This window comes from Solenopsis invicta, chromosome 3 (genome assembly GCF_016802725.1).
Source record: "Solenopsis invicta isolate M01_SB chromosome 3, UNIL_Sinv_3.0, whole genome shotgun sequence".
Taxonomy (NCBI): Eukaryota; Metazoa; Arthropoda; class Insecta; order Hymenoptera; family Formicidae; genus Solenopsis; species Solenopsis invicta.
The window spans coordinates 11,648,831-11,672,843 of record NC_052666.1 but is presented as its reverse complement, the minus strand read 5'-3'; the positions used below and the strand labels follow the sequence as shown (position 1 = coordinate 11,672,843).

The 24,013-nt window shown below is 45.0% G+C and overlaps 2 protein-coding genes across 2 annotated transcripts; both read left to right on the top strand.

Moving 5' to 3' along the window:
• Window positions 1-10,820: 10,820 nt before the first annotated feature.
• On the top strand, window positions 10,821-11,793 carry LOC105202949. The gene is made up of 2 exons (XM_011171643.1): window positions 10,821-11,210; window positions 11,257-11,793. Exons 1-2 carry the CDS (start codon window positions 10,821-10,823, stop codon window positions 11,791-11,793), a joined length of 927 nt encoding a protein of 308 aa, XP_011169945.1.
• Window positions 11,794-12,609: 816 nt separating this feature from the next.
• LOC105202948 lies at window positions 12,610-13,203 on the top strand. Its single transcript, XM_011171642.1, has one exon. The coding sequence runs from the start codon at window positions 12,610-12,612 to the stop codon at window positions 13,201-13,203; it is 594 nt and encodes a 197-aa protein (XP_011169944.1).
• Window positions 13,204-24,013: the final 10,810 nt, after the last annotated feature.

Sequence of the window (24,013 nt, the reverse complement as noted above, 5' to 3'; positions counted from 1 at the left end):
GGGCCTCTTCAGTTTAGGGAACAAGAAAAAGTCACAGGGGGCCAGATCTGGGGAATACGGTGGCTGCGGCATCATTAGTGTGTTGTTTTTGGCCAAAAAGTCGCGCACAAGCAACGATGTGTGAGCAGGGGCGTTATCGTGGTGCAAAAGCCAATTTTTGTTCTTCCACAAATCCGGGCGTTTCTGGCGGATTGCTTCGCGCAAATTGCGCATAACTTGCAGGTAATATTCCTTATTGACCGTTCTACCCTGTGGCAAGAACTCATGATGCACCACGCCCCTGCAATCGAAGAAAACTGTCAGCAAAACTTTCACATTCGACCGAACTTGGCGCGCTTTTTTCGGTCTTGGTTCGTGCGGCAGCTTCCATTGAGATGATTGAGCTTTGGTTTCCACGTCATAACCATAAACCCACGATTCGTCACCAGTTATGACCCTCTGGAGCAAATTTGGGTCGTCGCGGACAGAGTCCAACATCTCATTAGCAATGTTCATGCGATGCTGTTTTTGGTCGCAATTGAGCAATTTTGGTACGAATTTCGCGGCGACCCGTCTCATGCCCAAATCATTGATAAAAATCGAATGGCACGAGCCAATCGATATGTTTAGGTCCTCAGCAACTTCTCTAACGGTGATTCGACGATTGGCCAATACCATTTTCTCCACTTCATTAATTTTTTCGTCTGTTGTTGAAGTGCTCGGGCGTCCGGCACGCTCTTCGTCGTTCACATCTTCTCGTCCTTCTGAGAACATTTTGTACCACCGATAAACGTTGCTTCGGTCCAAGGTAGCTTCTCCGTATGCCACAGTCAACATTCGGAATGCATCCGCGCACTTAATTTCGTTTTTCACACAAAATTTGATACAGGTTCTTTGATCCATTTTTTTGAATAGGTAAAAATCGAAGACGATCCAAAACACGTGCAAGCAAAGCAGCTGTCAACAATTAAGTGAACATTCAAAATGGCCGAGCTTGTCGGCATAAGTGAGAGACATGAGTACCAACATAACGCCACAAAAAGATCGAAATTCGAATATACCTAACCCGCGAAAATTCAAAATTCGCGATACTTTTTGAACACACCTCGTATGTGTAACAATCGCCGCGCGTTCGAAACGTTGTCCGACGGGCCGTCGAGTAACATAAGTACAGCCGGAAAAGAAAATATAGTATCGCAGGGAATAGGAACTGTGCGTATACATGTAATGTTACAAGGTAGGATAAAATCAATAAAACTGACAAATGTATTATTTGTGCCCGAATTGAGAAGCAATTTATTATCAGTCCCCGCGATAACCGAGAAAAATTACGAAGTAAAATTCACAGAGGATAAAGCGTATATCACTAGACCGGATAAGTCGTTAGTTTGTATCGCAATCAAAAGAAATTACATGTATGTAGTTAAACAAGTAGCGAGCCACGAGGTTTTCAGCGTTCAGGACAAACATGAGTTAAAATTAAAGTTATGGCATGAAAGATATGGCCACTTAAATTACAATGATTTAAACGAATTAGCCCGCAAGAAGAGAGTTTATGGAATAGATATATCACCGAAAAATTCAAGGTTTCCATGCGAAGAATGCGATCAAACCAAGTTACACACGTTACCCTTCGCAGAAGGCATTCGAGCGAAATCAATATTAGAACTCGTACACACAGACATTTGCGGGCCCATAGATGTAAGGTCAAATGGGGGAGCACGTTATTTTGCAACTTTTATCGATGACAAAGCGCGATATATGGAAGTAGTGTTTTTGAAGTCGCGTAGTGACATCTTAACGGAATTCAAAAAATATCAATTACGTGTCGAAAGAGAAACTGGCCGAAAGATAATAAAATTACGTAGCGACAAAGCAAAAGAATATATTAGTAAAGAATTCAATAATTACTTAAAAAGTCAAGGCATCAAAAGACAGTTATCAGTTGCATATACACTGTAGCAAAACGGTGTCGCGGAACGCGCGAATAGGACGATCGTCGAAATGGCACGCGTAATGTTAATAAATTCAAATGTACCTAAAAGCCCGTGGGCCGAAGCTGTCAACACGGCAGTGTTCTTACGGAATAGATGTCCCTCAAAGGCAAACGATGGTCAAACTCTGTATGAGTTATGATTAGATAGGAAACCAAATGTTAGGTACTTGAGAATTTTTGGTTCTTATGCTACAGTTTTGAGAAAAGGACCAGACACTTCGAAATTTGACCCAAAGGGCGAAAGCGCCATCCTAGTAAGTTACTCCAGTGAAATAAAAGCCTATAGGTTATGGATCCCTGGTACCACAAAAATAATTAAAAGTCGAGACGTCTGTTTTATTGAAGATGTAAATAAAAACATAACAGAGCTTATAGATATAAATCTATTGTCAAACACAAATCATGAAAGAAAAGTAGAAACAGTAGATAACGTAAATGATGAGGAATAAAAAATTAAAAAAGAAAAAGATAAACCAGAAAACTCAGAAGATAGCTTAGATCCACGCGACAATATAAATGATTCGTTGAAGATGCATGAATCAACGCCTGACGATACTAAAAGAGCTCGAGGAAGGCCGAAAATAATGCGAACAGGTACTCCAGGGCGTCCCAAGAAACAGTATCACATAGCAAACGTAACATTAACTAACTTAGAAAATGATCCGGAAACAATAGAGGACATACGGGAGAGACCAGATAAAGAGAGGTGGTTAGACGCGATGAAAAGTGAATACAATTTATTGTTAGAATATAATACATGTGATTTAGTAGATAGACCAACAGATATTAAAGTTATTTCGTCAAAATGGGTTTTTCATATAAAAAGATTTCAAAATGGAGAAATAGATAGATACAAGGCGAGGCTAGTCGCGCGCGGATGCGAACAAAAATTTGGCACCGATTACGTGGAGGTATACGCTCCAGTTGCGCGAATACAAACAATTAGGACCCTCTTGGCATTAAGTGTAGAAATGGATTATCATGTACATCAAATGGATGTAACGACAGCATACATTCAAGGCGACTTGTTAGAGACAGTGTATATGGAACAGCCCGAAATGTTTCCTGATGGTAAAAATAAGGTATGTCATCTACGTCGTCCTATCTACGGATTAAAGCAATCTGGCCGCGCTTGGCAACATAAGCTTAGTCAAAAACTTAAACAAATTGGACTAAATGAATCTAAAGTAGAGCCTTGCGTCTATACGGGAAGAATTGATAATTACGACGTAATTGTCGTCGTTTACGTGGACGATCTACTTTTGGCCACTAAATCGATAAACATTATGCGTAAACTTAAGTTAGAATTAAGCGAACATTTTAAAATGAAAGATTTGGGAGCTGCAAGCGAGATCCTCGGGATTCAGATAAAAAGAGAAGGAGACGCGGGTTCAATAAAAATTTCACAACAAAAATATATATATGAAGTAATTGAACGTTTTGGAATGAGCCTATGTAAACCTGCGCCTACTCCTCTACCCTCGGGTATAAAGCTGTCAAAAGAAATGGAGGCAAAAAGTTTTGAGGAAAAAATGGAAATGGAAAACAAACCGTACAGAGAATTAATCGGCAGCCTCCTTTACTTGGCAAACACTACGAGGCCTGATATTTCGTTTGCAGTGAGCGCTCTAAGTAGATATAATGTAAATCCCGGACCACAGCACTGGAAATGCGCGAAACACATCGTCCGTTACTTGAAACAAACGGCTGATTACAAAATAACATACCGGAAAACAGGAAAACCATTGCGCGCATTCACGGACGCGGATTGGGCCGGTGATCAAGATGATCGCAAATCTTGTTCGGGGGATGTACATATATTAGCCGACGGACCGATAAGCTGGTTTTCTAAAAAACAAGGATCGGTTGCGGTTTCAACGATGGAAGCTGAATACATGGCTCTCTCGGAAGCCACAAAGGAAACAATACATTTACGAAGATTAATCAAAGAAATGTACGGCAATCAATACGTACACAAACCGACGGACATATTATGCGATAATCAGAGTGCGATTGTACTTAGTAAGGAAAATATGCTTCACCAAAGAAGTAAGCACATCGAAATAAGGTATCATTTTTCTAGAGATGCCCAAACTCAAGGGTTAATTAATGTAGAATTTATTCCTACAGATAAAAACGTTGCAGATATTTTAACAAAATCTTTGGTGAAGGATAAGCACTTAAACTGCATTCAGTCATTAAACTTAGCATAGTAAATTAATGCATGTGGACGCATTTCGAAAGGGGGAGTGTAGAGATGTCGGAATGTATTTGTGTAATATTCTCTGTTTCGAAATGTGCGCTCTCTCTCTTCGTTGTATCGCGACTCAGTCGTTCGGCTTGCTCCAAAATATTATTCGCCCCGAAAGTCAGTGCGAGATTAGCCGCGACCGAGACAGGATCGCAGAAGGAAATAAAGCCACATTCAAATCTTATAGACGTTGCTTCCCTTCACCACACCTCGCCTTACAGAAATAAAATATCCAACAATTTGTATGGCCTCGCGTCCTAACAATGTCCTATTCGATCCGGAATCTACAAGGGCAACGAGAGCGTATTCCTTTATTTTGATCTTCAAGTATTTGAAAGGCGGTAATTCGTCAGATTCGAACGTAACGTACGATTCTACGATTTTCCGGAGGATCCTGGGTCTCGTTCCCGGACGTCGGAATCGTAGGGACCTTATCTACTGGCTCCGATTTGCGTTTCCCGTGCTACACGTCGGGCACGTATTCACGGTGACGTCGCGCTTTCCGCATCTATAACAATACTTTTAGCGCGCCTTGGAACATTCTCGCGCGCGATGTCCCATCTTCTCGCAATTCCAACTTTTTAAGTTAATGGTTAAATTAACTCCGCTCGTTGAAGCGGCATTATTTTGCGATGCTCCAGATGCAGAGTTGCCGTTGAGGCGCCGATTTGCAGCACACGGACAGCACCGGCAGTCAGAAGGAACAGACCTACTCTCCCGACTCCTCGGCATTCGGCTGATTCGGCGTGCGTCGTCGAGGCTCGACGGTCAAGCAGCCAAGGCGACGCATGGGGACTGGGGAGGTCTTCCTGTCTCCTTCTTTCTCGAGCAGTTCTCCTTCTCGCTGTATCCTCGAATAATTTTTGAACCAGTAGACTTACCGAAAAATCATAAGACCTTTTGTGTAAAGCGTTAAATTCTCTACAAAAATATTTACTTCTCATAATTTTAGAATTATTTGTAAAGGACATATAAAATCTCGAAGAATAAAAGAAGTTTTTTACATGTTATTTCCATAAGAAACTTAGGCGGTCATGCGGACTATCTTAGAGTTGATATTAAGAGCTCAAATTTTTAGAGAATTTTTTTTAATAATTTGAAAGCGTTTAAACCCCTGGGAGCATAAAAATTCGAAAATATCCAAAATAAGGACCACCCTAATATATATATATATATATATATATATATATATATATATATATGAATAATTATACGTATAATAAGTATACGTATACAATTTTTCTACAGCATTTATTTAATTATAGGACGATAAAAACTTGAATAAAAATTTAAATCGGCAATTATGTAGGTGTATTTAGAAAAATAGATGTGGAAGTATTGACTGGTTGTAAGACATTGATAACTGCCGATGTAATTTCAAAATATTTCAAAGTATTCGGCAAAACTATGACGATATATATCGATTTTTTTATCTTAATGGTATATTTACAAAATTAGAAAGAAATTGAAAAAAATATAACTGTACTATGCACGGAACATTTATAAATATAATTAATTCATATACATGTTTACGAAAATTTTAATTATTTCTAAATTACAATGTAGAAATATTGCAATATGAAATATATTACACATATTCAGCATGGTGACATGTTAAACAAAAAACTACACGGTATCAAAATAATTATAAAATTATGAATAATTCCACTAACAAGTAAACCTACCTTTGCCGGACTCACCGATTTCATTGAAACTTTACACATTTGTAGAGTAGGCGAAAATAATAGACACGTATTTTTTTTTATCGGCAATGGTCAACATTAAAGGAGTGAAATCGACCCCCAAAGTTAAGGGTATTAGGGAATCATCATGATGTTACACATAAAAATAATGTACCGATCAACACGAAATCGTTACAAAATGTTTTTTATGTTAAATAGTAAAGTTTACATGTCCGACTTTCCATGTACCCTTGTTGCAAGGGGTAAAACATCCCCCAAAATGGCTTATTTTTGTAGTATTTTGAATATAACAGAAGAAATTATTCTCCGATTTTAATGAAACAAATACCAAATATATATATACTAAATAAACTTTACTATTTAACATAAAAAACATTTTGTAACGATTTCGTGTTGATCGGTACATTATTTTTATGTGTAACATCATGATGATTCCCTAATACCCTCAACTTTGGGGGTCGATTTCACCCCTTTAATGTTGACCATTGCCGATAAAAAAAAATACGTGTCTATTATTTTCGCCTACTCTACAAATGTGCAAAGTTTCAATGAAATCGGTGAGTCCGGCAAAGGTAGGTTTACTTGTAAGATGATAATAAATTATTACAATTAGAAGCAGTTTTGTCAAAATAACATCTCAGGAATATTTGTCACAAATGAAATAAGTCTGAAATCGTGATATGAATGTTTCACAATTATTTGAAAAATCGTTTGATTCTTTAATTAAAATATTACCATGCTGAATGTGTAATATTTCATACAGCAATATTTCTACATCAAAATTTAGAAATAATTGTGCATTTTGATAAATGATTTATTTGGATTAATTCTTTTACAAATGTTTTACGTTTAGTACAGCTATAAGTATCTTTCGTAATTATTTCTTTCCAAATTTAATTTTGCAAATATATCACTAAAATGATTCGCATATTCTTATAGTTTTACTGAAATTAATTTTAATATACTTTGAAATTAATTGAACAATTATCATTATTTTATAAAAGGTCAAAACTTCTACATATATTTTTCTAAATGTACCTACATAATTGGTGGTTACAATTTTTATGCAAGATTTCGTCATATAATTTAATAAATGTTGTCCTATCGGGGAATATCGGGTCTTATCGCCAATTCGAAAACTCCACTGAAATCACATATAGCTGTTACTATTGCTGTAACATGATTTTCAATCTCGAGATTCTTCAGTCGAATTCTGGCGATCACAGTATTCAGTAACTTAATACGGCAATTAAAATATGTTTAAAAGATTTAAGTCTATTCTTGGCCACCATGCGCGTTTTTACTTAACAAGTATGTTGTATGTTCTCGTCCGGGCGTTTCTCTCTCTCTCTTGCCCAGCGATCACGCCGTCGAAAGTTCCACGCGCCGCTATTGGATCGAGCCTTCTTACAAGGCGATTAATTTCAAATTTACAGATCCGGACGTGGGAGCTCCAGGTTCTTCCGCCTTAATAATACAATGCTATGTATTATTACTACTTCAAATGAAGCAAGTTAGAAGCATTTTTCAAGCGATATATCCAGCATGGACAAAATCTGACGAGACAAAACGCCATTAACACATGCCGCAGAGAAGAGAGGAATTAGAGACAAAAGCGATAAGAAACAAAGCGTATGATATAATTAGCAACATTCTCGTATGATTCTAAAATACTTATTTTAAATCTTGGAACATCTTGTAGATTATATGCATACGCTTTTCGAACAGCTACAAATCGATTTCAATCTTATTTATTAAAATTGCTAAAAAAATTAAATCGGTTATGCGGAATTGATTCTTTTTCGCTCCATTAATCGATTATTAAGAATCGGATCTAAAAGAATAGATCAATTCTAATAATCAATAGTGTTTGTAATATTCTCGTTATTATCAAATTTATTTATTTTTATATTATTTTATTTAAAGTCGTTAGTAACATTTTCTGCATTTGATTATTCGCGGCATGTGAAGCCATTTTGTGTTAACCAGCGCCCCTAGATTCTAGGGAAAGCGACGCTATATAGCTAGCGTAGAGTGAACGTGCTCTCTCTCTCCAGCGCCGTCTCCCGTGTAATGCACATCGACATTGTCGAGCCAACAATCCTTTTGTAAGAAAAGTAATGTTTAAATATACCGTTTTTTAACCAACGATAGTAGCATTATTTATTTCTTGTTCATTTTGGTCCTTTGAGCCGGATCTTTCGGCAAATTGTGAGGATTGCGAGCTCGATTACAGCGTCGGTGTGCAACTATGAGGTTAGATGTACTTTGATGTGACTATTGCGGCAACGAAATGTAAGTCTGTTCCGTAGAAAGCATAAAAATTATTCGTTTTTAAAAGTCAACTTACTGTACTTCTCATTACTTAGAAGTCAATTCACTGTACTTCTAGTTATTTGAAAGTCAACTTGTTGTACTTTTTCGGAAGCCAACTCGTGTGCTTCAGCTTGTGAGTGCATAATCATTATCACTTTCAATCGATATATGCGATCATTGTTCACGATGTCCTCGGAAGCGTTAATAAAGAAACGAGGCACCGTGAAGGCAAGGTTAACTACATTTCATATGTTTTTGAAAAAGGCTGAAACCGATCCGTCTAAAGCTCGAGAGCTGAGGTTAGAACGCGCCGAGAAAATATTGTCCGAGTTTGAAGAGGTTCAGCAACAGATCGAGGAAATCACCGACGTTGATAACGTTGAGCGTACAAAATTCGAAGACAATTTCTTTACGGTCATTACGTTGGCAAGAGAATTAGCGGCTAGATTACGACCGAGTTCGTCACGAGAACCATCTGTCACACCCATGACCACGACCACGACCGATATAGCGACACATGCAAATTCATTACTTAAGTTACCGAATATAGATCTTCCGAAATTCAATGGTGAGTACGACCAATGGGTTACCTTTCGCGATACGTTTGAAGCCATTATTGATTCTAACACGAATTTACCGAAAATTCAGAAGTTTTATTATTTATAGTCGGCGGTGAAAGGTCGTGCAGCACAGTGCTTTCAGTCTCTAAATTTATCAAACGAAAATTACGACGCGGCGTGGAGACTATTAAAGGCACGTTTCGAAAATAAAAGACTTATAGTGCATCATCATATACAAGCGTTACTTGATTTACCAATAATTTCGAAATAGTCGTGTGTAAGTCTCAGAAAATTAATTGATGATGTACAACAGCACTTATGTGCTTTAACTAAACTCGAGCAGCCTGTACATACGTGGGACACGCTGTTAATTCATTTGATTATGCCTAAACTGGATCCCAAATCCAAACGGGAATGGGAATTTAAACGCGAATTTGCCTCATTACCTACCAATGATGACGGAATTTATGGATTTCTTGAATAAACGATGTTCCAATTTGAAAACATTATTATCATCTAACAAAGAGAAAGACACCGTGCTGCCCGACACAAAATCGTATAAAAAATCCGTAGCTTTAACTGCACAATCAACGAACAAGCAGTGTCCATTATCCAAAAATATTTATTGGTTGTATGCGTGTCCATCGTTTCAGAAATTATCGCCACAAGAGCGAGCACGAGAAGCAAAACGACTAAAGGTCTGCTTAAATTGTTTGCGACTCCATGCCGATCGCGTATGTACGTTTGGTGGTTGTCACTGGTGCAAGCGGAGACAATACTATGTTACATTTTGATACTAATGATAGTTGATGCGTTAAGACGACTAACGTTGAAGAATCGGAATCTTCACAAGCCACGAATGTTAATGTTTTGTCACAGGCAAGCAATACAGTCACAATGTCACATTGCGCTACCAAGGGTGGAGTATACGCGTTATTATCCACGACAATTGTTCTTATACGCGACAGTAAGGGTGAGTATCAAGAGTGTCGAGCCTTACTTGATTCGGCGTTTCAAAGTCATTTTATGACAAAGGACTTATGTCAACGGTTGCAATTAAAGACATATAAAACGAATCATTTAATTAACGGTCTTAGTCAGACAAATGTTTCCATAAATCATAGAGCTATCTCGATGATAAAATCGAAATACACTAATTATCATACGGACATGGTCTGTTTTATAGTAGAGTCTATTACTGGAATGCTGCCACCAGATGAAATTGATGCACGGCAAATTACAATTCCTAAAAATGTCTTTTTAGCAGACCCGAAATACAATATTTCTGAGAGAATTGATTTATTAATTGGCGTTACATTATTCTATGAATTATTACAGGAACAACGCGTAAGGCTAGGTAATAACCAACCGATATTACAGAAAAAGAAATTAGGTTGGATCATCGGTGGTCCATTTGCTCTTTGTAAGTTCTCGACTCAATGCACTACGTCACAGTGTCATTTGTCTACGAACTCACAAATCCAAGAACAGCTTGAACGATTCTGGAAGTTAGAAGAGATCGAGCATTCAACTCCGTACAAAGGAAGAACAACTTTGTGAGAATCATTTTGTCTCCACACATCAACGTGATCAAGACGGTCGATTCATCGTGCAATTACTATTAAAGGACAAGGTTTCTTCACTTGGAGAATTTCGGGAAATTGCAGAGAAGCGTCTAAGATCAATTGAAAGAAAGTTAGAGAAAAATCTTGAGTTAAAGGAAGCATATATTAATTTCATACAGGAATACGAGAGACTAGGACACATAAGCGCGGTAGAGAACTTTACACGCGATGATAAAAATGCGAACTACATTCCACATCACGCAGTTGTTAAAGCAACGAGTACTACCATTAAGGTACGTGTGATCTTTGATGCGTCCTGCAAAACGTCGTCCGGCAAGTCGCTCAATGACATACTGTTAGTAGGACCCACGATTCAAAATTCATTATTTGATATCATGCTGCGATTCCGGCAACATAGTTATTATTGTTATCACCGGCGATATTCATAAGATGTATCGACAAATTTTATTAAATGTCGATCAACGAGATCTGCAGCGAATTTTATGGCGGACAACTTCAGAACAAATCCAAGCATACCGCTTAAACACAGTCACATATGGCTTAGCCAGTGCACCATTTCTTGCAATACGATGTCTACATCAATTTGCGATTGAACATAAAGACACGTTACCTGAAGCAAGCGCGGCGATCCAAGATTTTTATGTCGATGATTTAATCACGGGCGGAAATGATTTAAATCAATTGAAAACTTTAAAAGAAGACGTTACAAGGATCTTACGCAGTGGAGGCTTTGAGATGCACAAGTGGAATTCGAATAAGAATTTAATCTCCAATGAGGACAACGAAGAGACCTCAGAATCCGTAAACTTTAATAAAGAAGTAAACACATTGGGCATTATATGGAATCCAAAACGAGACCTTTCAGTATAGAATCAATTTAAAACCGCATTTGTCGAAATTCACCAAGAGAGTTATATTGTCAGTTGCTTCGCAAATATTCGACCCATTAGGATCGATTGGACCAATAACCGTTCAGTCCAAGCTACTACTTCAAAATCTTTGGCGGTCCAAGGTTGGATGGGATGATCCCGTTCCTGCTGAATTGCAATCAAAATGGACACATTTTTGTGCTCAACTGCAGAGCATCTCTAATATCTCAATTCCACGATACGCCTTTAGCAACGATTGCGTTTTTTCAGAGTTGCATGGTTTCTGCGACGCTTCAAAACTCGCTTATGGTTGTTGCTTTTACATCAAAACTGAAAACTCACGGAGAGATACAACTGTAAATTTATTGTGTGCGAAGTCGAGAGTAGCTCCAGTAAAGTCTATTTCATTACCAAGACTAAAGCTTTCGGCAGCATTGTTGCTTGCTCGACTCTATCAACAAGTAACTAAAGCTTTGACAATTAAGCCAACATCAACGCACGATTCCACGATTACGCTTGCATGGATAAGGTGAACCCTCTAGATGGGTACCATTTGTGGCAAACAGAGTCACTGAAATTCAAAAACTAACCGATCAAATAGAGTGGCATCACGTTGACTCGAAGGAAAACCCTGCAGATATTATATCCAGGAGAATGAACCCTGAACAGTTAAACAGTTGTCTCCTCTGGTGGAACGGACCGAAGTGGCTAAAGACGAAAGATTGGCCATCACGTAACGAGAGTGTCATTCCCGATGGAAGTCTACTCGAAGAACGAAGATCTACTACTACGAAGATATTTCATACTCGAGTCAACGAAGAAAACGAGTTGTTCTTGAGATTCTCATCATTATTAAAATCAAAACGAATAATCGCATATTGTTCGCGATTTAAAGAAAACGTATTGCATCATAAGTCCAGGACTGTAGGGCCGTTGACGGTATCGGAGTTAGAACGTGCAATGACCATGCTAGTCTTGATCGCTCAAAAGCATGATTTCGCGGACGAGATAGACAGTTAAAAATCTTGCGGCCAAGTTAGTAAAACAAGTAAATTACGCTCATTACTCCTGTTTTTAGATAAACATAACGTTATGCGCCTGGGGGGAGGCTCTCTAACGCACCCATCTCTTATGCTCAGAAATATCCGATTATTTTGTCATCAAAACATCCTTTAACACGTTTAATAGTTTTACACGAACATTACAAGCATTTACATGCAGAGCCTCAAGCCCTCTTAGCAGCAATTCGAACTCAATTCTGGCCGATTCACGCGCGAAGCGTTGTAAGAGATGTCTTGCGAAAGTGTGTGATTTGTTTTCGTACAAAACCTCCTATTTTATACCAACGAATGGCTGATTTACCGACAACACGTACTACAACAAGTAGGCTATTTTTAAATGTAGGAATTGACTACGGCGGGCCCTTTGTCATAAAAATTTGGCGAAACAAAACCGACAAGGCTTATATGTGTATTTTTGTATGTTTTTTGACTCGAGCGGTACATTTAGAGTTAGTTGTAGATTTAAGTACAGCAGCATTCATGAGAGCCTTACAAAGATTTATAGCTCGTCGGGGCAAATGCGCAAGTATATATTCGGATAATGCGAAGAACTTCGTAGGAGCAAACAACGAGTTGCGAGAAGTTGCTGATATGTTACGGAATCCAGAGCATCACGCGAAGATCTCAGATTTTTTAGCTGAAAATTCTATTAAATGGATTTTCATTCCCCCTCACTCCCCACACATGGGAGGTTTTTGGGAGGAGTCTATCAAATCTGCAAAGGTTCACTTACTGAAAATAATTGAAACCACACCACTTAGCTATGAAGAATTATATACTATACTGGTACAAATTGAAGCATGCCTAAACTCGAGACCTCTGTGTCCGATATCCGACGGTGGCACAGATTTGGCTGTTCTGACTTCAGGTCATTTTATATAATTAGAGTACCTTTGACGTTGCCTCCAAAATTGGATGTATCCAACAAGCCAATTAACCGTTTAACCAGACATCAATTGTTAATCCAGATGCGACAACATTTTTGGACTAGATGGTCCAAAGAGTATTTAACTCAACTTCAGCAACGCCAAAAGTGGACACATACGAAGGTCGACATAAAGGTGAGCACAATGATAGTGCTACGAGATGACAACACACCTCCTTTGCAGTGGCGTTAAGGAAGAGTTATCGACGTACACCTTGGAAAGGATAGACTAATTCGGATAGTTGATGTAAAAACAGCGAACGGAATATTACAGCGCAGCATTCCAAAAATCTGTATTTTGCCAATTGATTCACAAGTTAATTAAGTTTATATTTTGTTGATGTAAAAACAGCGAACGGAATATTACAGCGCAGCATTCCAAAAATCTGTATTTTGCCAATTGATTCACAAGTTAATTAAGTTTATATTTTGTTGATGTAAAAACAGCGAACGGAATATTACAGCGCAGCATTCCAAAAATCTGTATTTTGCCAATTGATTCACAGTTAATTAAGTTTATATTTTGCAAGTCATCGGCTTGCAACGCGGGCGGGATGTATAATATTCTCGTTATTATCAAACTCATTTATTTCTATATTATTTTATTTAAAGGTGTTAGTAACATTTTCTGCATTTGATTATTTGCGGCATGTGAAGCCATTTTGTGTTAACCAGTGCCCCTAGATTCTAGGGAAAGCGACGCTATATAGCTAGCGTAGAGTGAACGCGCTCTCTCTCTCCAGCGCCATCTCCCGTGTAATGAACATCGACATTGTCGAGCCAACAATCCTTTTGTAAGAAAAGTAATGTTTAAATATACCGATTTTTAAACCAACGATGATAGTAGCATTATTCATTTCTTGTTCAGTGTTCTCAGATGAGACGAGATTTTGATGCATGTGCAGTAAATTCAGGATCAGTAAAGTATTTATCTCCATTAAATAAAGGTATTAATGAGTACCCTTATTAAGTGGTCTTAAATATTATATCATTATGTACAAATTTGTATATTATCTGTAATATATATACTACTTCTCTTATTAACAATATACTAAAACTATAATTTTTTAAAAGGCAAAATAAGTCAATTTCAATTTTTAAAAAATTTAGTATAATAGTAATAATTAACCTTTCGAAATTTATAATTTTAAATACTGTTACGTCCGCGGATTCACGAGGTTGCGATCCGGGACGTAGATCTTTTTCGTTAGTTAGTTTTGGTGAATGAGTGGGTATTTTGGTATCCCACCGCTGTCACCAGTTGTTACGTCCGCGGATTCGCGAGGTTGCGATCCGAGACGTAGATCTTTTGGTTCTTTGGTATTTAGGCAGCTGTCACCAGTCGAGAATCGGAATCGTGCGGTGACACGCCCCGACGCACGACAATTCTTTTATGCAAGTACTAGGAGATATTTTGGGAGGATATGTATATATATATATATATATATATATATATATATATATATATATACACGACAATTCTTTTATGCAAGTACTAGGAGATATTTTGGGAGGATATGTATATATATATATATATATACATATCCTCCCAAAATATCTCCTAGTACTTGCATAAAAGAATTGTCGTGCGTCGGGGCGTGTCACCGCACGATTCCGATTCTCGACTGGTATATATATATATATATATATATATATATATATATATATATATATATATATTGCGACCGCACTCACGAGCGTGGTGCAACTGCGTTAATTGCTCGTGACGCTAGTTAGGCAGCCACGGTAATCGCGAAGTCGCTCATATCAAAAGCGCGAAGTTAGTCGATACGATTGGGCGCCAGGCACGAGCGAGCGTGCCACTCTTAGATCGGAACGTGACCGATCTCTCGATTCATACCGGAAAAGGAAACGCGAAAATACTCTACTTCGTCACGGGCAATAACGGGCTCTTTTAACCGGTAGCTCAGCCACGGAATTGGCAGAGGGGGTGGTTCGCGACGGACGAGGAGACAGAGGAGAGAGAGGGAACTTAGAGACAACGCTTCAGCCCGATAGAAATGAACAATATATTTCCGATAGATCACGCTACTTACAAGGTTCGGCGACGGTGTTTCGCGACCCGGACGCGAGCGGAAAATATCACGCGGTCGTCGGTACGAGCTCACCGAACGGAGAGAGGCACAATTCCATTCTGAGCGGCGGCAGACAAACACCGTGCACTCTCGTCACTCTACACACGCACTCTCAATTCACGCAAAATGATGGCGATTCGGTACGAAGCAAGCGTTCGGAAGTACGCCGAACAAAACGGACATCGCCCAACAGAAACGCATACATACTACATACGACATACAAGAATGCATCACAATTAACGCGACTTGGCTGTGGTGTCGGCGACGCTCTCAATAAACGGAACCGAAAGGATCAAGACGCGACTTGGTCGGATGAGGCGCACGGCGGTTGAGCACGCGGACCGAACGCGAGCACTAGCGTGTTCCCGTTCCGGCGGAGGATTGTACGGCGAACGTGAATTCTAAAGGCGACTCTCGCACGCGCGACTCATCCGGCCGGCGAAATCGGTGGCTTTACACTAGTTCGTTCGTCTCACCACGACGCTGGCCGGGCCCGAACTCGTCCTCGTGCGGGAATGTGACTTGGCTTCGAAAGCGGCTCCCGTCGTCTCGGCTCCTAATGTCGCACCGGTGACGATCCACAGCGAAGTGATCGATAGCGCGAGGAAATTCGGCAGGCGGCACGCAGGATCTCTCGCCCCCACGCACGGGGGTTCGTCGCGCCGCGCTATTGGTTCCGCCTGATAACGCGGTCCTCGCGACCCTCTAATCAGGCTGTCGCGTCGCGGCGCGCAATTCGAGGTAGGTCGGTGTCTTCGGGCAGCTTGCGACTCTTCCCGTGGTTTCCCCGAGGCCGGACGGCTATCCCTACGGACTCTTCGACGTCCGGTGCCCCCGCGCTCGGGACCACGTCCGGAACTTTCCCTCGCAGCTCCTCGTTCGGAGTCTCCTACGCGATGATCTGCGCGGAGTGTCGACATCTCCTACGCCGGACCTTTCCTCTTTGCGTCCTGCAATTTCAGCGGTTTCACTGTTGCGTACAGGCGCGACGGTAAGAAGTAACATAATTAAATGAAGAGAGATCACCTGTCGTGCGCGCTACTGCGATCCTGCGCACGGTCCGGAAGGTCTCCAGTGGCGGCAGCCTCCTCCTTCTTCTAGTCTGCTCGTCGGGTGAGATCTTGTCGATACAAAAAAAAGAATATGCCCTAGCCGCCGATCCGCCAAACGTCGCTAAAATTAACGGACGGACACACGCACACAAAACAAAAACGCGGAATTATAAGCGCACTCGCCGACACGTCCGTCTCCGAGCCGAGAGGACGTAAAGCCGCAGCGTGCGCTCCTCGCTCGGATCTTACGATCCCTGTGACGGACAGCCAAACGGGATGTCACGTCACAACTCCCCCTTCCCCGGGGAGGACCGAGGAGGTCTTGGCTATCGACGAACGTCGACAGCCACCCATTTCGCCACACGGTGTCGATTCAGTCGCGGGGGAGACGGCGGAGCGGGTTGCAGTCACCGGGAGTACAATACTGTCCCAGCCGCGTCCGGCTGCCTACGCTAAGAATTGCCCTACAAAGTGGAACCTCCGGGCTGTTCGGCTTGAGTGGGAGGCGCGCGTACTCCGGGGTCACATCCGCTGCCGATCCACCAGTCCGGCGGTCTCCGAGCTCTCCAAACGCCAAAAGGGGTGGCCTTCCGCCGGGCCCGGTCGGGAGGAACATCTGGCGCCCTCGCGGCGTGCCCGCATCCCGGTCCGTGGCATCCAGTCCGGTGACCCGAAACGCAGAAAACGCTTAATACTCTCGAGATGTCTACTCTAAAGTTCGCCGAAGATTTTCCCGGCGACTCCCAACTCCGCTCGCCCGCCCCGCCCGCAACCAAGCACTAGAATGCAAAATCCGCAATCCTCTGAACTCATTCTCAGATGCCTCCCCGCGAGGCGGCATCAATGATAAAAAGAAACGAAAAAGAGACGCGGAAACGAGGCGTCGTACTTACCAGCGGAGGCCTTGTCACCTCCGCCTGGCCGATACTGCTCCACAGCCCAGTCGTACCCTCTCCGTAACAGCACTCCCCGGACAATTACACCCAGACGTTCACTCGGGACGGACACAACACCAATAGAGCTTAGCTGTAGCCCTAGGTAAAGGCAACGAGAGCGGGTAGGGACCAAGGTAAAACAGTAACTCGAGACACAAAACTTTTATTGGGCCTTACAACAGATTCGCAGGGCGAGGGGGGGAAGAGGGCCGCCCGCAAGGGGCGAGAAAGAGAGGGAGAGAAAGAAAAAAAAAAGAAAAGAGAGACAACAAAAAAAAACAAAAAATTTTCTTAAGGTTTCCCTCCCCCCCCAACAAAACTGCCCCATTCTTCACGGCCAATCAACCGGTAGGTACAAAAACGAACCACACAAACAAAAAAAAAACACAAAATCCCGACGAACGCAAACTAGTCCTGCCCAAAATGCAGAAGACAAGAGAAGAGAGGAAGAGAGCGAGAGAGAGAAAAAGAAAAATAGTGCCGCTGGGGGGGCAGGGCAGCGCCGGCGCAAGGGCGGACGTCCTCCGCGTGAAAGGGGGGCGGTAGCCCCGGGCTCCGGACCTTGCCTGGTTCTCCCTATCCGCGTGTCTCCTGGTGCGCGGCCGCTCGACGCCAATCCTCGCCGCACCGCGGGCACTCCCTAATGGTGACGCCGACGTGGCCGCACACGTAGCAGAACCTCCCCAGTGGTTCTGGACAGCGGGAGTACCGGTGGACCCTGGAACCGCAGTTCCAGCAGCCCACCGGTGAGATGGGGAGGTAGTCCTCCTCCCTCAGGTTGACTTGCAGCGCAGGCCTCCGCGCTCTCGGTCCCGCGGCCGGTCCACGATGTCGAACAGTCTCTCGCGGCCCTCGCCGTCGCCTGACCCTCTTCGTCTTCTCGGTCAACGGTTCCCTCGGTGCGAGGGGCTCCAGACCGGGGACGGGATCCGTTTGGGTGGCTTCCTCCCATTGGTGGCATCCACCCCAGACCACCTGAACCCCTACGCTACGGGTCGTCCGCCGGCCCAACTGGCTCCGCTCCGCGGTCCCCCCCGCTCCACGGCTCCGCTCCCTCAGCCGCTCGAGCTCGCTGCGCTCCCGCCAGAAGTCCGGGTACTCCCAGTGGATCACGCTGTAGAGGTCCCGGTACTTCAATAGGAACTCCTCTCGCTGACGCCGGTACTCCCCCGCCATGGCGCGGCGGTACCACTCCCTTCCATCCGACATCTGGCAGCTCAACTTCAGGGGCAGGGGCACAACACGGGCAAGGGACGGAAGAAAGGAACAAGAGGAAGAAAAGAGAAAGAGGGAAAAAAAACAAAAAAAAATTCTTTCAAGCACGTCTCACACTATGTACCGTTATACGCTTTTAGGTCCTTCACGTGGACCTTTCCTAGCGCGGTTCCGTCCAACTCGGTGAGCTCGTATACGACCGGCGAAAGGGCTTTCGAAACTCGGAATGGTCCATGGAATTTCGGTGCTAACTTCGCCGCGATGTTTTGAGCCGCGGACGATAGAACGTGCTGTCTCTTCAAAACGAGCTCTCCCACCCCAAAAACCTTATCACGCCGGTGCTGGTTGTAGTACTTAGCTTGTTTTTGGTACGCCTGCTCGAGATTTTCCGAGACCCACGCATGCAACGCTCGCAAGTCTTGCATACGTCGCGACCAGTCCCCCGCTTCGCCCGAGGCCACCTCGGTAGCGTCGCGGCAACGACGACGCAAAGAGTTAATTGGCTCTAATTCACGACCCAGGTTTAAAAACGCAGGCGAGGTTCCGATGGATGAGTGGTGAGCGGTGTTATACGCGAAACGGAAGTCGTGGATATGGAGGTCCCAGTCGCGGTGGTCCCGATCGAGAAACGCAACAATCATTGTTTTCAATACCCGGTTCACCCTCTCCACGGGGTTGGCTTGCGGGTGGTACGGCGGAACTGTCGTGTGCGTTATCCCGAATTCCTGCGCAAAAGCTTTCAACGTCTGGTTCACGAACTCGGTCCCGTTATCTGTCAGTAGAAATTTTGGCGTACCCCACCTCGACAAAACGAGATTTTCGAGGGTTTCCCGTATCCTTTTGCCGTTTGCGGTTCGCAGCGCTTGGCACTCGACCCATTTCGTGAACAGGTCTTGTATCACGAGAAGATACGAGTAGCCGTTCTTACTTCGCGGCAAGGGACCCATGATGTCCGCCGCGATAACCGTCCACGGTGCCTCTATCACGCGGCGACCCATCAACCCCACGGGACTTGCCTGCTCGACCTTTGTCCGCTGGCAGGTCTCGCACCTCTTCACGTATCCCGCCACATCGCGAAACGCGTTCGGCCAGTAGTACGCGATACTCAAGCGGTAGTGTGTTTTCTCGACCCCCAAGTGACCGGATTGCGGATCGTCGTGGGACTCTCGCAGAGCCTCCTCCCGCAATTCCCGTGGCAATACCAATTTCCATCGGTCTAGATCGGGAACGATGGCCGAAGTCACGGGGCGCGGTTTCAGGAAATAGAGCTGCCCGTCCACGATTTTCCAGTCTGTACAGTTTTTCTTCGCCTCCCCCACCTCGCAAAATTTTTCAAGGTACCACTGGTCCTGCGTGTTCGGCGGATCAATCACGCCGGCGATCGCGACCACGGCGGGTTCGGTTTCCCCCTCGAACATTCGCGATAAGGCGTCCGGAACATGGTGCTGCGCGCCTTTACGATGTACAACCTCATAGTCGTACTCGAGCAACTCCAATGCCCACCGCGCTAGTCGACCCGTCGGGTTCTTGAGATGGTGAAGCCAGCGTAGACTACTATGATCGGTTATCACAGTAAATTTGTAACCTTCGAGGTACGGCCTAAATTGTTGTATGGCCCACACGACTGCCAGACACTCTTGTTCAGTTACGGAATACTTTTTCTCCGGGTCTGACAAGGCTCGACTCGCGAACGCGATAACGTGTTCGACTTCGTCCACTGTCTGTGTCAGCACAGCCCCCAATCCTACGGAGCTCGCGTCCGTTTGTAACACAAACGGAATCGAAAAATCGGGGCATGCCAGAGTCGGGGCGGACGTTAAGCGCGCGCGAATTTGTTCGAAGGCTGCCTCCTGCTCGCCCCCCCACTCCCACCGCCGGTTTTTCCTAAGTAATCGGGTGAGCGGTTCGCTGAGCGTCGCGAATTGTGGGATGAAGCGACGGTACCAGGATGACATTCCGAGAAAACGGCGTAATTGCTTTAGATTGCGCGGAGCCGGATACTCCAAGATCGGTTGCACTTTATCGGGGTCAATTGTTAGTCCCTCCCTCTGCACAACGAACCCGAGGTAACGAACGTGCGAGCGGCAAAATTCACATTTTCCCGGATTGACGGTGAGACCGGCCGCGGCGATTTTATCCAAAACCCTCTGGAGCCACTCTAAATGTTCCTCGAACGAGGACGTGACCACGACGATGTCGTCCAGATATGCGAACGCATGCGGTTCCATCTCCGGACCGATCAGCTTATCGAGGAGTCGCTGAAACGTCGCGGGCGCCCCCGTCAATCCGTACGGCATGCGAGTGAAGTGATACAACCCTTTACCCGGTACGCTAAACGCGGTAATCTCCCTACTCACCTTTGCTAAAGGAATCTGAAAATACGCCTGGCTCAAATCGATCGTTGAGATGTAATGGGCGGGTCGCAACTTATCGAGAATACCGTTCATATTCGGTAGTGGATACGCGTCCTTCTTCGAAATACTGTTTATTTTCCGAAAGTCCAGGCAAAACCGATATTTGCCCGTGGCCTTCTTCACCATCACAATGGGATTCGACCACTCGCTAAACGACGGCTCTATTATTCCCGCTTCTAACATCTTGTTGACTTCCTCGCGTATCGCGTCCTGAACCTTCGGCGAAACTAAATAACACCTTTGTTTCACGGGCCGGTGTTGCCCCACGTCAATGCGATGTTCGGTAAGCTTAGTAACACCCGGATTCGCGACTTGTTTTGGTACGTTTTTTTCTAAAAATTCCTCTAGACGCCGCGCTTGATCCGGTGTTAACTCCGAAAGTCCGCCGCCGACCGGAACGCCGGCGATCGCGGACGTAAAATCTTTCCCGCCAAGCTCGAACGGATATTTACGATCAGGTTCGTCCGCAAAAGTCCACTCCACGGAAGTGAAATCGAGATTGATGCCAAAACCGCACAGGAAATCTACCCCTGCTACGCACGGGACGACCAGATCCGGCAAAAGACACACGGAGAGAGAATGGCGCCTCCCCTCTAACTCTACCGTCACGTCGGCCTCCCCCGCGATCGCGGCAATCTGACCGTTTGCAGTTCGTATCCGCGAATCTCGATCGCGGAGCGTCGGAATGGCCAGCTGTCGTATTATCCGAATCCCGTCTTTCCCGAAAATCGTACGGCTCGACCCGGAGTCAACCAGCGCGAGGAGCGGATGTCCCCCCACGAGAACGCGGAAATATCGGAGGGGTGGGCGCCCCTCGATCGGAAACGTGCCGTACGAATGTTCGAAATGGCCTAGGTTATTTGGTGATCGGGCCTCTGCCGATTCTACTGGAGTCGCGCAGACCCGACCTAGCGACTCACCGGCTCGTTTCCCGCGCACGTGGCACACGACTTCACGGTCACGCCGGTTTTACCGCAACGGTAACAATACATCCGCCGGTTCTCGCCGCATTCGCGCGCAATGTGACCGATTTTATCGCAGTTCCAGCATTTAGCGGTGCTGGTACGCGGGGGAGCGGTGGCGGGGTCTGCGGAGGCGGTACTCGTCGACGCGGCCGTCTGCGCGGCGGCGGTGGTGCTAGTTGGCTTCACCGATTTCTTACGCCCCCCGGGACTCACCGTCGCGACCCCCGCTGCGACGACCGCAGGCGCGCGCGCGGCCTTCTTCGGCGAGCGATAGGCTAATTCCGGAAAAAGAGATCGCTCCGGCGCGGGTGGAGCGCGATAACGGGTGGCAGCATCGTGGCTCACCTCAATTCGCGACGCCAGTAATTCCAACGACGCGAAACTTCTAAATTCGTCCCGGCGAATCGCTATCTGTAATCGCGGCAGCATATTCCGATGCGCGTAGTTTAATTGTTCTTCGAGAGTCCACGGCGGGCTTAATCGATCGAATAACGCCTGCATACATGTCAAATAATCGGCGACGGTCTCGTGCTCCCCCTGCGTACGACGGAGAATTTCGTCGCGCAACGCGAATTGAAAATCCGGATCGCCGAATCGCGCGCGCCATGCCACCACGAAGTCGTCCCACGATCGCCATTCTGCGCGTCGGTTGCGGAACCAATGTACCGCCGTCCCCGATAAAAAGAACGGCAGGCACCGGAAAAGATCGTCGTCCGAAACGGGCAGTAAGGCGCGACCCTCCTCAATACGCACTAAAAATGCTTCCGCGTCGCTACCGCGAGAGCCCGAGAACGCCAAATTCCATTTTCGTAAGATGTTAAAAATCTCGGTAACCGAATGCTGCGGCCCGCCGGGAGGTGGAGGCCGTCCTCCGCCCCCGCGCAGCGGCAGCATCTCACGACTCGAGGAAGCGCGCGCGGGAATCGCGTCGTCGTCCTCCCCCATGCGGAGGTTGCCCATCGCGAGATCACCCGGACTGTCCGGTCGCATCGGCGGAGAGGGCGGGGGTAGTCGTTGGATGGCCGGCATTTCGATAGCGTCGTGCAACGACGCGGTCTCGATCGGCTGTTCCATCTCGTAACGCAATAGGCGATCGTGCAATGCCGCGAGATCCCCGCCGCTCAGCTGTCCACGACGCGCCAATTCCTCCCGCAAACGATCCTCCGATAGCTTGTAAATCCACCCGTAACGCGATTTTCCCTCCGAAGTCGTCATAGCGCAAGAGTGTCGCGAAACCGCACAACGCTAACGCGAACGAAAGAGACCCGCAAGGACGGGGCGACCGAAAGTCAAGGTACGGTTGCTCGCAACAATTCGCAAGGCTCAGAACGAATATTTTGACACGAATACCTTCCAAATTCCGCCAGCCCAAGCGCGATAATTCTCAGCAAGCTAGAACGGTGACGGCAATCACAAAGAGATACCCGAAAACGTAAACAACGTCGTCGCGCGAACGCGCACGCGAGTGCGAGAGAGACAGCCGCAAGGTCGACGCGCACACACAGCGCACGGCAACACGCGACGTCGCGCGGAACCGTTCACGCGGAAAACACGCGAAATTCCAGGACCACTCGAATTCTTAAGATCAGTACGTGAAAAATAACATGCACACTGCTGAAAGAAAAATGATTAGCAACAACAGAAATCACAATAATGAAATGCACCAGAGAAACATAAATCACACAGATAGGAAATAATTTCCACATGCAATAAATCCATACGAAAGCATGCAGAAGCCCTCTCGCTCTCAACGCCCGTAATCTCGATACTTGCAGAATTTCTACTTTCCAACATCTCTGGGCCCCACGTTGGGCGCCAAATTTGCGACCGCACTCACGAGCGTGGTGCAACTGCGTTAATTGCTCGTGACGCTAGTTAGGCAGCCACGGTAATCGCGAAGTCGCTCATATCAAAAGCGCGAAGTTAGTCGATACGATTGGGCGCCAGGCACGAGCGAGCGTGCCACTCTTAGATCGGAACGTGACCGATCTCTCGATTCATACCGGAAAAGGAAACGCGAAAATACTCTACTTCGTCACGGGCAATAACGGGCTCTTTTAACCGGTAGCTCAGCCACGGAATTGGCAGAG

Bases quoted from the DNA above. Each gene is read 5' to 3' on its own strand.
- LOC105202948 (XM_011171642.1), top strand. From the start codon at position 12,610: ATGGCTGATTTACCGACAACACGTACTACAACAAGTAGGCTATTTTTA.
- LOC105202949 (XM_011171643.1), top strand. From the start codon at position 10,821: ATGTATCGACAAATTTTATTAAATGTCGATCAACGAGATCTGCAGCGA. The intron at 11,211-11,256 runs GTAAACACATTG...GAGACCTTTCAG, and splicing joins CCGTAAACTTTAATAAAGAA to TATAGAATCAATTTAAAACC.